This window comes from Leptonotus elevatus, chromosome 1 (assembly GCF_054856555.1).
Source record: "Leptonotus elevatus isolate MCC_2025b chromosome 1, RoL_Lele_1.0, whole genome shotgun sequence".
In the NCBI taxonomy this organism is placed as follows: Eukaryota; Metazoa; Chordata; class Actinopteri; order Syngnathiformes; family Syngnathidae; genus Leptonotus; species Leptonotus elevatus.
The window spans coordinates 29,934,813-29,948,795 of NC_141239.1; the positions used below are offsets into that span (position 1 = coordinate 29,934,813).

At 40.3% G+C, this 13,983-nt stretch overlaps 2 protein-coding genes across 5 annotated transcripts in view; one reads left to right on the top strand and one right to left on the bottom strand.

Annotated features, from left to right (window-relative positions):
- Nucleotides 1-9: 9 nt before the first annotated feature.
- LOC147181613 (dehydrogenase/reductase SDR family member 7C-B-like) lies at nucleotides 10-5,560 on the bottom strand. Of its 2 annotated transcripts, none has more exons than XM_086079989.1 (8): nucleotides 5,487-5,560; nucleotides 4,972-5,045; nucleotides 4,210-4,387; nucleotides 3,044-3,156; nucleotides 2,429-2,639; nucleotides 2,258-2,350; nucleotides 609-764; nucleotides 10-526 (listed from the first exon to the last, which is right to left on the bottom strand). In XM_086079989.1, exons 2-8 carry the CDS (start codon nucleotides 5,005-5,007, stop codon nucleotides 324-326), a joined length of 990 nt encoding a protein of 329 aa, XP_085936115.1. In that variant the 5' UTR covers nucleotides 5,008-5,045; nucleotides 5,487-5,560; the 3' UTR covers nucleotides 10-323. The 2 variants fall into 2 exon arrangements, with proteins under 2 accessions (XP_085936115.1, XP_085936123.1); XM_086079997.1 differs by having other exon boundaries at nucleotides 348-526; nucleotides 2,238-2,350.
- A 2,517-nt stretch (nucleotides 5,561-8,077) lies between these two features.
- LOC147181614 (splicing factor U2AF 50 kDa subunit-like) overlaps nucleotides 8,078-13,983 on the top strand; it is an 8,301-nt gene continuing 2,395 nt past the window's right edge. The window contains exons 1-10 of one of the 3 annotated variants that reach the window (XM_086075720.1): nucleotides 8,078-8,266; nucleotides 9,181-9,343; nucleotides 9,983-10,089; nucleotides 10,243-10,406; nucleotides 10,482-10,598; nucleotides 11,738-11,876; nucleotides 11,943-12,022; nucleotides 13,378-13,503; nucleotides 13,571-13,657; nucleotides 13,756-13,983. The exon at nucleotides 13,756-13,983 is cut by the window's right edge and continues 18 nt beyond it. In XM_086075720.1, the coding sequence (XP_085931846.1) occupies nucleotides 8,218-8,266; nucleotides 9,181-9,343; nucleotides 9,983-10,089; nucleotides 10,243-10,406; nucleotides 10,482-10,598; nucleotides 11,738-11,876; nucleotides 11,943-12,022; nucleotides 13,378-13,503; nucleotides 13,571-13,657; nucleotides 13,756-13,983 (1,260 nt within the window). In that variant the 5' untranslated portion in view covers nucleotides 8,078-8,217. Of the gene's footprint in view, nucleotides 8,267-9,180; nucleotides 9,344-9,982; nucleotides 10,090-10,242; nucleotides 10,407-10,481; nucleotides 10,599-11,737; nucleotides 12,023-13,377; nucleotides 13,504-13,570; nucleotides 13,658-13,755 lie in introns of all 3 variants that reach the window. The other 2 variants (XM_086075726.1, XM_086075717.1) reach the window with 2 other exon arrangements.

Genomic DNA, 13,983 nt, shown 5'->3' on the forward strand with positions numbered 1-13,983 from the left:
TATATTTAAATGTAAGTCCATCCAGACAAACAATGGACCGGTCACCAGTCAATATCAGGGCACTATTAGACAAACAACCATTCACACTAATGGACAATTTAGAGTCTTCAAGAAAGCCAACATGTTTTTGGAATATGGGAGGAAAAACACACTTGAGCACAGGGACAACATGCAATGAGAACCATTGCCTACTAAAAGTAAATGGGTAACTTCAATTTAAGTTAAACACACTACGAACACACGTAATAATAACAAAACCGTTTTAAGGTTTAACATTTAAAACTCAGCCTACAATTGGAAACATTATACAAAATAAAACAGGGCTACATTTTTGTGTTGGTGGCATCCTTCACGCCTGCTGCCATGACAGCGAAAAAGAAGTTGGGGAAGAAGGAGCGTGCGTAAAGCGCCACCTTCGGAAGCGAGGGGGCCATCAGAACCTCCTTCCTCTTGTTGCTCAAAGTTTTGGCCACCTCACTGGCTGCCTCGCGTGGAGAAACGCCTAGTGGCTTCTTTGTGTACAAATCTGTGCAATTATTGAAATTGTAGAATAGTCACGTTTTTGACCAATGAACTGCTATAATACTGTGTTCTTTTTCAAGACTCACATGACCAGAATGACTTGGTCGCCGTGTCTTTCTGCTTCCCAGACGCGTGTGAGCTGATGAAGGTGACGTTGATGGTGCTGACGGAGACGCCCGACTCTTCCACCTCAGAACGAAGGCAGTCAAAGAAGGCCTGGACCGCGTGCTTGGAGGCAGCGTCTGCCAGGCGTGATTGGATGAGGTGCAGATTAGGCCAAAAATAAAAATGTTCCTTCACACACACAAAACCCTCCTTCATAATCCCCTCCCCCATAAAAACTCTCACACTTACCAAAAAACCTTCTCTCTCACACATACACACACCTTATGTTTACACTTTTGAGAAACATGCAACATTTTAGATTCTAATTGACAAAAAAATATTAAAAAATACAATATTATTTAGTATTTTCATAAGAAAAACTGTTTTTGTATGCGTTTAGTTTCCTGTGACAATTTTTAGGTGTGTGCAATTTTTGGGGAATTTTTTTAGTTGGAGAGCTTCTTTTTTTTTAGGAGCGCGAGTTATTCATGTTATTTGAGACATTTTTGGTAAGTGTGAGACATTTTTCTTGGGTGTTGAAAGTTTTTAGTTTGTGAGTTGTTGTTTTTTTTGGGGGGGGGGGGGTGTAAGTGTTTTTTGGGTGAATGTGAGAGGTTTGTTGTAAGAGTGCATGGGTTTTTTTTTTGGGTGGTTGCAAGCGTTTTTGGGGGGTTTGTGAGAAGTTTATTGGCGACTGTAAAATGTTTTTTTTGGGGTTGAGGTTTTTCCTTTTTTTGATAGTGTGAGAGATTATTTTTCTACAAAAGGGTAGAATTTTTTTCTTTGAGTGTGTGAGAGGATAGTCGGTGAGTGTGAGGCTTTTTTTTAGTGAGTGTAAGAAGTTATTTGCCGTTTGAGAGCGGTTTATTGGTTGAGTATGAGTTGTTTTTTGCTGATTAAAAGAGTTATTTAGGGATTGTACAAGGTTTTTTGTTGTTGAATGTGAGAGTTTATCTGGTAAGTGTGAGATGTTTTTTAGTGTGCAACTCATTCACTGCCATTGACGGCTAAAGACGTAAAAAATGTATTTGAACTATTTCTATTAGTTTAACATTTGTTCCCATTTTTGTTAACAAGAGTATGAAAACCTAGATTTTTTTTTATTGTACATTCAAAATAGATATAACATTTTTGATTAGTCGTGAGTTAACTTGTGAAGTCATGCGAATAATTATGATTAAAACATTTAATTGCCTGACGCCCCTAATTTTCAATAATCTTTTTCTTTCTTCTTTTTTTTAAGACGAAGAGAATTAGAATTAAAAATTAGGGGCGTCGGGCGATTAAAAATTGTCATAATTTATTGCATGACTTCACTAGTTAACTCACGATTGATCACAAATTTTATATCTGTTCTAAATGTACCCCAAAAAAATTCTAGGTTTTCATACATAACAAAAGTGTGGGGGAAAAAAGTTAAACTAATAGAAATAGTTCAAATGAATTTTTGACGTCTATAGCCGTCAATGGCAGTGAATGAGTTGAATGTTTCTGGTTAGTGGTTAGTCTTAGCATTGCTTGAAACTGTTAGGCCAAACTCCAAATTTGTTTATTTGCCAACGTCAACATGGTGTTAGCTGCTTGTCAAGAACACGGAATAATTGCTCAACCAGAACAGATGTCAGCTCACAGGAAGTGCGAAAGGGCACAGCCAGTTTTCCCTGAATGCTGTTGACCACCAGGAGGTGACCGGAGCGCCGGGACATCATGGAGGGCAGCACACCTGGAACGCACAAACCTCAGTCAAAATAATGCACACTCTTTTTTTAAATGTTTGTGTGACGTGTTTTCATATAGTTACCTTTAGCCAGCGTGACTGGGCCGAAATAATTGTTGTCCATGAGTAGCTTGTCCATTTCCAGAGACAAAGTGTGCGCGGGAGCTTTGAGCTTCATGCTGCTGTTGAGGATGAGCACGTCCAGGCAGCCGTAACACTCCATGATCTCCGATATTGCCTCGGGAAGGGACTCCATGTCCCCGAAATCAAGAAGCACCAGTTTAGGAGGGAACGTCTGCCGATGAACAGGGGTTCAACTGTGTGACGTGACCACCAGAGAAGATGAAAAAAAGGAGACACGGGACAGCCAACGAAGAACGCACTCGTGCATGGACCTAAGCTGGATATCAAATAAATGCTCAAACAGCAATTAGCAAGGCAGTGAACTGGTTTGGGCTTTTATTCAATATTCTTTACTTTACAAGGACAGGAAGGACAAACCGTGTCCTAGTACATGGACATTATTCTGAATATCAATGACATGGAATAAAGGCTCAAATTGCCTTGAGATATGTCATAAACCTACTAAGGCCAAAATTTGCACGAGTAGTGGAAAAACCATGACTAGTAAGTCAGTCGTTCTTCAAAGATCTGGATTAAATGCTGAAATGTCTTTCCATACTGTCGTCCACTCCTCACCAAGCTCGGGTCGGAGGCGTCGAGTAAGTCATCCGAGAGCTCCCGGAGTTTCTCCCAGCTTTTGCCGCACAGGATCAACCTGGCGCCGCCCTTGTGGAAGATGCTGGCGCATTCTTTGGACCGACAAAAGTGGACATGAGCACAGATGTCACATTAGAAAAGTCCCTCCTAAAATAAAGGCGGTCGCGTGTGACCTTTTTTTTGTTTTGCCATACTAGAATAAAGTGTAATTGCACATCCACTACAATAGGTGGCAGTGGCGTTAGAGTGTGTGCAAAGTATTAGCTCCTTACAGCAATTTTATAGACAAATTATGCTATTTATAGTTGTTGAGGAGAATTTGGGGTGGGGGATGCAAAATATTTTCTTCTTCATGGGGGTGTAACAAAAAATTATTGAGACGCACTGCATTAGACGCAACCAAAAACACAAATGAAAAGTTACATATGTGCAGGTCATGCGCAGGGTTATAATAGTTTTGTCTTTTCATTTTTATTTCTGTTTTTCACATTCATCTACTTTTAATTCGTTTTTAAAGCAAGGTTGCTAGTTTTTATTAGTTTTATTATTTTCTCACGAAAAAATGCTTAATTTAGTATTCATTTTTTAATATATGGTTTGTCGTGTGCAAGATTAAATTAAAGGACCTATATCACGGTATTTTAAGCCCTTCCACAGTTAACTCGAGGCATATATATGATTCCAACTTACCTTTGGCCCACTTGCGATGTAATTTCTTATGAAATACGAGTGATTTTGGTAGCTACCTTTCTAACGAAGTAAGACGCCCAGTTCACTCAAACCCCGCCTCTCCCTGTGTGGCTACCGCCCCGCGTTCATGACATCGTCCTTTTCGGCTGCTACCTGCACTGTCCATGAATATATGGGAGAACATATTGTAGCGTTTAAGAAAGGGGTAGGCCAAGTGGCGAGCCAGCAACAACTCTTTCATGCAATACCGAAATAATAAGACTTAAAATTAACTCTGTATGATGTTAATTGTCAAAGATGAAAATTAATAAAGCGTGAACGTAAGTGGGTTTTTTAAAAAGTTTTTTCATTTTATTTAGTTACCATTTTTGGGGGGGGGGGGGGGGTTTACATCAACTATAATAACCTGTGGAAAAATAATCAAGCAATTCAAGTCATGACTGAGTTGTTATTACCTTTCCCAAGCGCGGACAAAGCGTCGCTGACCAGCAGCACCTTGTTGCGCACACAGCTTTTGGACAGCAGGCCTGACACCAGAGAGTACACGTGCAACAATCCGGCTGCCAGCACCACCGCACACGGAACCAACAAAATCGTGGTGCTCCATCCGGTATCCATCACCTTCAGGAACGTCTAAACAAATGTGCTGTTTTGATTGTGTGAAATGATGAGTGACTTGGAATGAATGGATGACATGGAGCAGTGCTTCCCAACCTTTATTAACCTAATATGGCACCCCACGAAAAAAAAAGTTCTCTTGACTTATAAGTTCAATTCGTCTCATAACCAGGCTATTTTGCTTTGCTGTTATCCCGTCGTATGAATTGCAACAGCTGAACATGCAAGTTCTTCCTCTCGCTATCCATCACTGGCATAGATAAAAGGTGGTTGGGAATCACTGACATGGAGGCTATACGCTAAATGTTAGCTTCTACCGGCTAGCGATCAAGCTGCTTCTGAGCCGAGAAGTTCGTCATGATATGAAACGTGAAAGCATGACTCCACATCCTTTCCACAGGGATGTCACGTTCATGAACGTGGAGATGGGATGGCTGACGTTACCCAAAGTGCATGTCAAGCTATTCATGGTAAAACAAAATACATGGAGACAAGCAATGGACAATGTTGACTGTCACAAATGAATTGTCTTAGAAAAGCAGATTTGGTTGAGTGTGCAGATTGGGTAAGGACAATGAAGGACTCCAAAGCTTTCCTACCCAACCGTTGTCCACCTCTGTTACATTGGCATCCATTGTTTTTTCCCCCCGAACAATTTATATTCCAACCTCGGCTGGAAAACAAACACAAAAACATTCCAACAGGGGTTTTGTTTTCCACGAAAAAAAATAATATTCAAATGTCATTCTAAGCCCCTATACAAATTGTGTATACTCACTCTTTGACTGGCCCACGTTTTAAATAAACCTGATTAACTGATTTATGGTTAAAAACAAGCCATAGACAAATTATAACTCTTGTTTTCTTTTCATTAAAAGTGCTTTTTTTTGGTCCATCTTCGTTGAGATGACCTTGTAAACATCAAGTGTCCTTGAAACAAAGTCAACAAAGTGACACATAGTAGAAGAAGCAGAGCAGTTGTTTGGAAGCTGAAACCGGAAGCACATCAACGCGACTTTCAACCAAAGAGAACAAACTGATTACTCACACTCGTCGTGTGTCTGTGTGTGTGTGTGTGTGTGTGTGTGTGTGCGTGGAATCCCGATGCACTCACCTCAGCTCTTCCGCGACGCTTCAGTGATCTGCTTGCCTGCTGCTAACCTCCTGCTGCTGTTGCTGCCTCACTCTTTTAATAGCAGCACAGCTGACACTTTATTTCCGCACGTGTTGTCAACTTGTTATGTTTAGAAGGACCAGTCAGAGTCTCCCCACTGGCTATGCCCTCCATGCTCAATAATTCTCAACGCACAGTTAACAGATATTATGTCCGTCGCTTGCACTCGAAAAAAATAAATAATAATTATAATATTTGTCCCATGAAATTCTATTTATTTGGTACATGTAAAGATTGTTTTGTCCAATAAGAGTTCAGCTTCTGTGCGTTACCATGTCAATCGGCCCCTTGTAATCAGAAGTGCTGGCCCATGGACATTTACTTATATGAACAATGGGGGAGTTCTTGAAAGTTTAACCAATCAGATTTTAAATTCCCCTCACATATCACGCACAACAATTACATTTTTTCCCCATGCTCTGATTGGTTGGTTAGACCTCACCACCAAACAATCAAGTGCTAATGCTGTTATCTCATTAAAAAAAAAAAGTGAGCGCCCACAGTGATTCCATTGCGTTGTTATTAATTTGGAGGATGAGAGGATGGAGAGTTTAATATTTTTTTCGAGCTGTAACTTAGTATATATATATATATATATATATATATTAAGAGAAGCACGGACGGTACTATTTGATTAATGTATGTTACAAAGACAAATATAAGCACCCTGGACCTTCACAAGTAAAACATTCAAGCTTTATTACCAGAAGCTAATGTGGATGACACTGTTAGGTAATGCAAATGAGCTATATGCACAAATCACTTCCGCATTCGACGTATGAGTGCACCCAACCTTCCGGTGCGTTGAGACTTCAGCGGAACACACTGTTGATGTGATGTAAAACTCTAAGCCTAAATATTTAACCCATTGAAAAAGAACAGGAGTCACTCCTTGCTTTAACACTATGTCTATCAGAATTTAAAAACTACTAATTAGTAGTTATTAGTACTCTTAATGTCTTGCTAAAAAGTGGTTGCTTTGGAAATACTTAAGCGTTGTCAGCGGTGCAAGAATGACTCATATACATATTTTCATGTTTTTTAATACAATAAAATGGCAGCATATGAATAATATACACACATGTTAAAACGCCAGAAATGCAGAAACATTAGATAATTGTGTAAACAGAGTAAAAACACATCAAAGTTTAAGCTTCAAAATACAGCTCTGTTGTTAACAAACGGCGCCCCTGTGTGGTCGACAACTACAGTTATCCGTGCGAATGTTAACAAGTTACAACAAACTGTCTGCGGTGGTCAGCATAAGAGATAAAAAAAACAAGGTAGAGTTATAACCTGTCTATGTGGGCCACAGCAATGATCACTCGGCGTACTGTCATCTCTCCTCTTCTTTGATGCCTTGACAAATGCACGCAACCACACTCATTTAAAAAATGACGAAAAAAATACTCCAAAACTGGTCGAGGTTCTCTGAAAGAAAACAAACATTGATGGCATTACCGGAAATGGCGGTGCGTGATGAGATTTTCCCGGAAATACGTCACGGCTATTTGTGCATAGAGTCCATACTATATATCCCAGGGTTCTGGGTGGCAGAGTGGTTACTGTCACTTGCTTTTGGTGCAGGTTGGCGTGAGTTCACTTCCCGCCAGTGAGACCATATATATGTGTGTGTGAGTGCACCCAAAAAAAAAAGAAACTTGTACATCCCATGAAAATTCTCAATAGATTATCTATCTTTAGCTGACCTCAATTGAAATTTTTTATATATTTTTTTGTGCCTTAGGTTATTCCTCCTTATCTTTATTGTTTAGTTTTGGGGTTTGTCTTTTATGTCGAATTGTTGTTTGTTTGTCATATATCGAATTGTTGTTTGATTTTTTTTTTCAATAATTGTGAATGTTAATAAGCAAAGATGGAAGTTTTGAATTGATGTCTGATGTCCCAATGCTGTGGTTGTTAGAAGCAGAGTTTCAATAAAATAAATAAATAGAAAAATAAATAAATAAATAAAAAGAAGCGTCTGTTGATCTTAAATTGGTAACAAATAAGAAATGTCATTTGATAAATAATATCCTTGCAGAAATATATGTATTTTTTAAATGCCTCTTGGAGATATTTAAATGTTTTTCTTTTTCTTTCTTTTTAGTTTATTTAATTTTTTTATGTGATTCATGCAAATTGGATTGACTGATCTCTGTATTCTTTTTTTCTGTTCAATAAATGGTTTAAAAAAAATACTGTATATCCCAACATTGCAGCTCTGCTTAGCTTTGGCTTTGGGGGAAAGGCTCTCCCGATATAAAACAGACATTAAAATCACTTTCACACAATTAAATATTCCCCCTCCCCCCCACTATAAATGTCTGAAACGTTTGAACAAAACAAAAAGAAAAAGGAAATAAAGTTCATTAAAGCCCTAACATGAGTATTTTCTGAATAAAATGTGCAACGTTCTGTGTCATAGAAGTACTGTAATTGTGTATGATTGCATGATGAACAAATCTGTCTTTGGTTTGCGTTGGTCTATTTTTATTTTGAAGTATACGACCGGAAGTTATGTGCCCAAACTGCCTATACGTGCTGCCTGGTAGTGGTTACCTGGAGGAAAGAGTTGATGGATTTATCTTTATTTTACGGTTCCGGCTGTCATTAATGTTAGCCCTCCTCCGACGAGCCCTGCAAGTCAAGTACCTGATGTCCTGGGAAAATGTCGGATTTTGAAGAATTTGAGAAGCAGCTAAGCGAGAACCGTCAAGGTAAAGAAAAAGAATGTCACAGGCGTGTGTCTGCCGCTTGCTGTTTCATTTTTTTGTGGGGTCAATAAGGTAGCAACGCTTTCCGCCAACTGCTTTATTTCATTAGTTCACATGGTGGGTTGGCCGGAATTAGACAGGGTGAGTTGTCAGTCAGCTTTGTTGGCGACATTTTTGACTCCTTTTAGACGTGTCAATCCGCCAATGCCGTCAAGTGATCTCTGCACTTGAAAGCAACGCGTCGCAGCCCCTCGACTCACCTGCGCGAGTCGCCAAGCTACGTAGATAAAACGTGCTCTTTTTAAAATGTTCTCCTCTTCTCACAGTGACGGCTGATGTTTAGTCAAAACCTAACATTGTTTCAGACTGCGTAGGGGCCCATCTTCATTTCGGCTCAATGTAGTACAATTCAGAGGTGACTTTGAACATTCATTCTAACTACCAAGCACTTAGAAAAGCAGCTGTTAAACATTGTCAACTCATATCGTCGTGTCTGGTGACATCGAGACAAAACCGATTAAAAATGTAAACTGCCTTGAGTTCTAACTTCATTTAGTACCAATAATGAATTACAATTCAGAATACACAGCGGTCACCAAGCATTCACTTGCTACTAAATGAGACATCAATCTCAGAAAAAAGAGAGCTCTGTTTAAAAAAAAATTCCCTGCTCTGTGACAGCTGCTATTTTGACACAAAACACAACATAATTTTGGATTGCCTTGTCTTCAAATTGATTTTAACAATATAATTAAATTGAGAGTATACGACTTGTATGCTACAAAAACAAGGTGCCAATCTATAGAAAAACTAGCTACTTTAAACTTTCAAATGTCAACAGTTCAGTTATGATTTGTATGGCAATTTGAGATGCACAAGTCTGATCACATAATGCAAGCAATATTTTGTTTTTCCAGAGAGGGAACGAGAAAGACACAAAAAGAGGAGTCGTAGCGGCTCGACTGGTCGCGGCGACAAACATGGCGGCTGGAGCAAAGACCGGCGGGACAAACTGAGTCACAGCCCAGACCGAAAGAGTCGGGACCGGCGCAGCTCCTCGCGAGACCACAAGAAGCGCAGGTTTCAACTTGGACATGTTTAGTGTGATTGCTTTCCACCGGACTCCGTTCTTATCACAAAACAATGTGAAAATCATTAATCTCATCTTGTCTGTTTCTTAGCAGGAATGGGCTCTTTGCACAAATCCACTACTTCCTGAACTCAGTACTGATTAATCCAGGTGTGCCTGACCTCAGTATCAGTAACCACGACGACAATGGCCAGACACACCTGGATTAATCAATTTGTCCAATCATGAAAGACAGGAAATGAAGGAGAGGTACTGAATTCAGGAAGTAGTGGATTTGTGCAAAGAGCCCATTCAAGGCAGGAGTTTTAATTTTTGAAAAATAGTGGCGAGAGTGCTTGGAAAAGTGGCTAAAATGGCCAAGTTCACTAGCACGTCTTTATCCACAGCCGTGTTGTTTGTTTAAGCAGTGCACATTAAGTGTGGCTGCATTTTTTGATGACAGGAGAAGCTTATAATATGTCGAATAATTATCCAAACAAATAGTCACAAATAAATGAAAAAAAACCCCTAGATGAATTGCTTAGCACTAATTTGAGCCTATTAGTCCTTATGCACTGAAAGACCCTTTGAGACAATCAAAAGCTTAAAAAAAGTGGAAAAGACTCTGACACGGATGGTCCTTTGGGCAGTCATTCTTCTCCAAGGAAGACCAGGAAGAAAAAGCCGCGCAAGTACTGGGACGTGGCTCCTCCGGGCTTTCAGCATGTCACTCCTCTGCAGTACAAAGCCATGCAAGGCAGGTGCCATCTTGCTGATGACATCACATGCATGCATATTCATAAATGGCTGTGGAAATATGCAAATTAGTTGTGGGTGAAATACGGCTGCCCTCGAGCGCCAAAGTTTGGCGGTGATTAGTTAACATCCTTGCATTTTTCTTGTTTTGCAGCTGCCGGTCACATCTCAAACACAGCCCTGCTGGCAACTACCCATGCCGCCGCCGCAGTGCCTGGCGTGACCGCTGCGCCGCTTCCGGTGGCCGCGGTAGGAAACCAGATGACCAGACAAGCCCGCCGCCTCTACGTGGGGAACATTCCCTTCGGGGTCACCGAGGTCACTGCGCTCTTCCCGTTCAGACGAATCATTTCATTGACCCTCGTCTTGATTGTGGCTTTTGTTGCCGAGCAGGAGTCCATGGCCAACTTCTTCAATTCTCAGATGAGACTCGCTGGCCTCTCACAGACCCCCACCAATCCTGTCCTTGTCGTGCAGATCAACCAGGACAAGAACTTTGCCTTCCTAGAGGTACATGTGTACTCTGGTTATGCGTGGGTGAGTGCGTGATGTGAATATGACCTGAGTTTGTGACATGAATATTTTACTTGTTAAAGTGTCAACTACATCCACATATTAGAACAAATGAAATGTGTTTATATTAGGGGTGTCAGGCTATAAATTTTTTTAATCGCATGCAATAGTTACCAGCAATAGTTACCAGCAATAGTTAACTCACGATTAATCACACATTTTGTATCAGTTCTAAATGTACAATAAAATTTACAAAAAAAAAATTTTTCCTCTAGGTTTTCATACTATTGTTAACATAAAAGTGAGGGGAAAAAAAGTTAAACTAATACAAATATGGCTGCATCTTTTAGTCATTGATACAGTAATTTCATAGTAATTCATAAAATTTAGTTACAATTAAAAAGATGTACTGTACTGTAAAGAACAAGCGTGATATTGATTTGTGTTGAGGTCATTTTTCTGCCACTAGATGACATAATTGCATTTGTAAGACATTGGTGACAGCTAAGTGCATTTTTCTTTTCATATTAAGAACTATCTAATCTTTAACATGAAGTAACTTGTGAAATTCAGCAAATTTTTTAAATTGTAAAATACAACTTTGCCCCAATCTCTACATATATATGCATTATTCTTAAGTTTATTGATAGATGGAATAAGAACTCAGACCACTTTATTCCGCTGCACTTCGCTCCCACCACCGTTACCCCCACAGTCCAACACTCGCTCTCCCCCAAGAGCCCACTTGGCATAAAATAAGTAGCACTGCCCCCTTGAGGTGTGGCATGTAAAGGTCAATAAATTGAACAACATTTATTACTGCAACATTTTGGCATGGACGTGTCTGCTGCATTGCGACTGGAATTCCCCCAGGACAGGCTTTCCAAGTAAGGGGCGGTCATTAATCACGCATTGAAAACAATTAGTGGCGTTAAAGGAACTTTAAATTAACTCAAAATTAACACACTAATTTTGACACTCCAAATTTATATTTTAGGGGAAAAACATCAACCATCAGCATAGAATAAATTATGTTCGACTGGCTTCTGAATGAGGAGTTTACATTTATAACATGACTGTTATGTTAGCATAGCTTAACGTACGGCAGATGCAAACCTTTTTGCTTTGTGTTGCAGTTCCGCTCGGTGGATGAGACCACGCAGGCCATGGCGTTCGACGGGATTATTTTTCAAGGTCAGTCCTTGAAGATTCGCCGGCCTCATGACTACCGTCCGCTACCTGGCCTCTCGGAGCAGCCTGCCTTCCACATGCCAGGTGGGTCGCGCTGGACGACACACGTGATTATGAGGTTTGTTGACTTTGTTGTTGTGTTGGGTTTAGGCGTCGTGTCCACAGTGGTTCCCGATTCTCCTCACAAGCTCTTCATCGGAGGTCTGCCCAACTACCTGAATGACGACCAGGTACAGGTGGCAAAAAGTTCTCAAACTCTCTACAAGTGCAGATACGAAGACTCTGGTAAATGTAGATATACATACTCAACTCCTGTACTCAAGTAAAAGTAAAAAAATGCATAGACTGTGTAATTATTTTTGTACAAAAGTAAAATAACAAATGTTTAATCTAAGTCAATTACGATGGTGCCTTGACAATTATAGAGTGACCCAACTTCAGAGTTTTCTTGCCGCACAATTCATAATTTGGAGGACTTTTTGTTTTAACTTAATTAAAATGACTTGTTAAATGCTCATGTTTGCGTTTAAAAATATCCCACTATAAATATGTTGTTACTTCACTGCATAACAGATGAATATGCTGCCCGCTACTGGAAATCGTAAGCTTGTAAGACCAAGAACACAGATTTTCTATAAAATATACAATGCACTATAAGAAATAAAGATACAATGTGCATCAAAGAAGCTGGGCATTGCACTGCTAGCTTATTGACAAATATTTTATTTATTCAATATAGTCAATACAGTACTTTTTCTTTCTTTCTTTCTTTTTTTTTTAACAGTATTTTGTTTGTAGTTTTGAGCTTCACAATTGTAAAAAAGTTTGGAAATGCAAAGTGTAGTTTGTACTGTGAAGCTTCTTAGTGCCCATGTTGTTGTGTGTTTAACTGCATCCAAACGAACTCATTCTTGTTTCTGTTTGATCCCCCAGCGAGACTCCCGTAACATCTTTAAGTCAGCAGTTATATTTTGTTGACTATCATCCTCATCCTCATCCGCATCATCATCCTCATACTCATCATCATCAAAGTAAGCTCCAGTTGTTTGTAGCTCCTCGCCATCTTATTTTTGGGGCTCCTCAGACACTAAATGAGAAGTGAAGTGTTGAATTGTGCCCTATTAATGAGACTATATATATATATATATATATATACACATACAGAGTTGGGAGGGTTACTTTTAAAATGTAATCCGTTACAGTTACAAGTTACCTGCTAAAAAATGTAGTTGGTAACGTAATTAAGTACCATAATATTAAAGTGATGTAACTGGATTACTTTTGCATTACTCCAATATTGAGTATGCTCATGAAGACAAAATAAAAAATAAATATCACCACAATATATATTCTATAGATTGTGCCCCTGCTACTTGCGGGTGATAGGGACCTGGGCAGCCTACAAATAGCAAATATCCTTGTGTAATTAAAAAGCATGTAGGCTATTGATTTAAGGCCATATGCTGTTTTCGAACTGTCACTGAAAGCAACCACACCTCACAGTTTGATATATATATATATATATATATATATATATATATATATATATATTTAGAAGTAATGATGACGCAGCATTTGTTGTCAGCAGGTGAAGGAGCTGCTGACGTCGTTCGGTCCGCTTAAGGCCTTCAACCTGGTGAAGGACAGCGCCACCTCGCTGTCCAAAGGTTATGCCTTCTGCGAGTATGTGGACGTGGGCGCCACGGACCAGGTAAGCATAGAAAGCCGACTCGACTCGACTCGACTGTGCACGATGCCACTCGTGTTCTCCTCGCCAGGCGGTGTCCGGACTCAACGGCATGCAGCTGGGAGACAAGAAGCTCATCGTGCAAAGAGCCAGCGTGGGAGCCAAAAACGCCAACCTGGTAAGTGATTTTGATTCCGTCCATTGTCTCACTTTACATTCATGCATTCTCCTCATGCGAGCTCCAGCATGTGGTTTCTGTCCTTGCGTCCCCGGCAGCCCTCCATCACCGAGGAGCCGGTGATGCTCCAAGTGCCAGGTCTGCAGCGCGTGCAGAGTTGCGGTGGGGTGGCCACCCAGGTTCTGTGTCTGCTCAACATGGTCGTGCCCGATGAGCTGACGGACGACGACGACTACCAGAAAATCCTGGACGACATCCGCGAGGAGTGCTGCAAATACGGCAGCGTCCGCTCCATCCAGATACCCCGGCCCCTTCACAACGCTGAT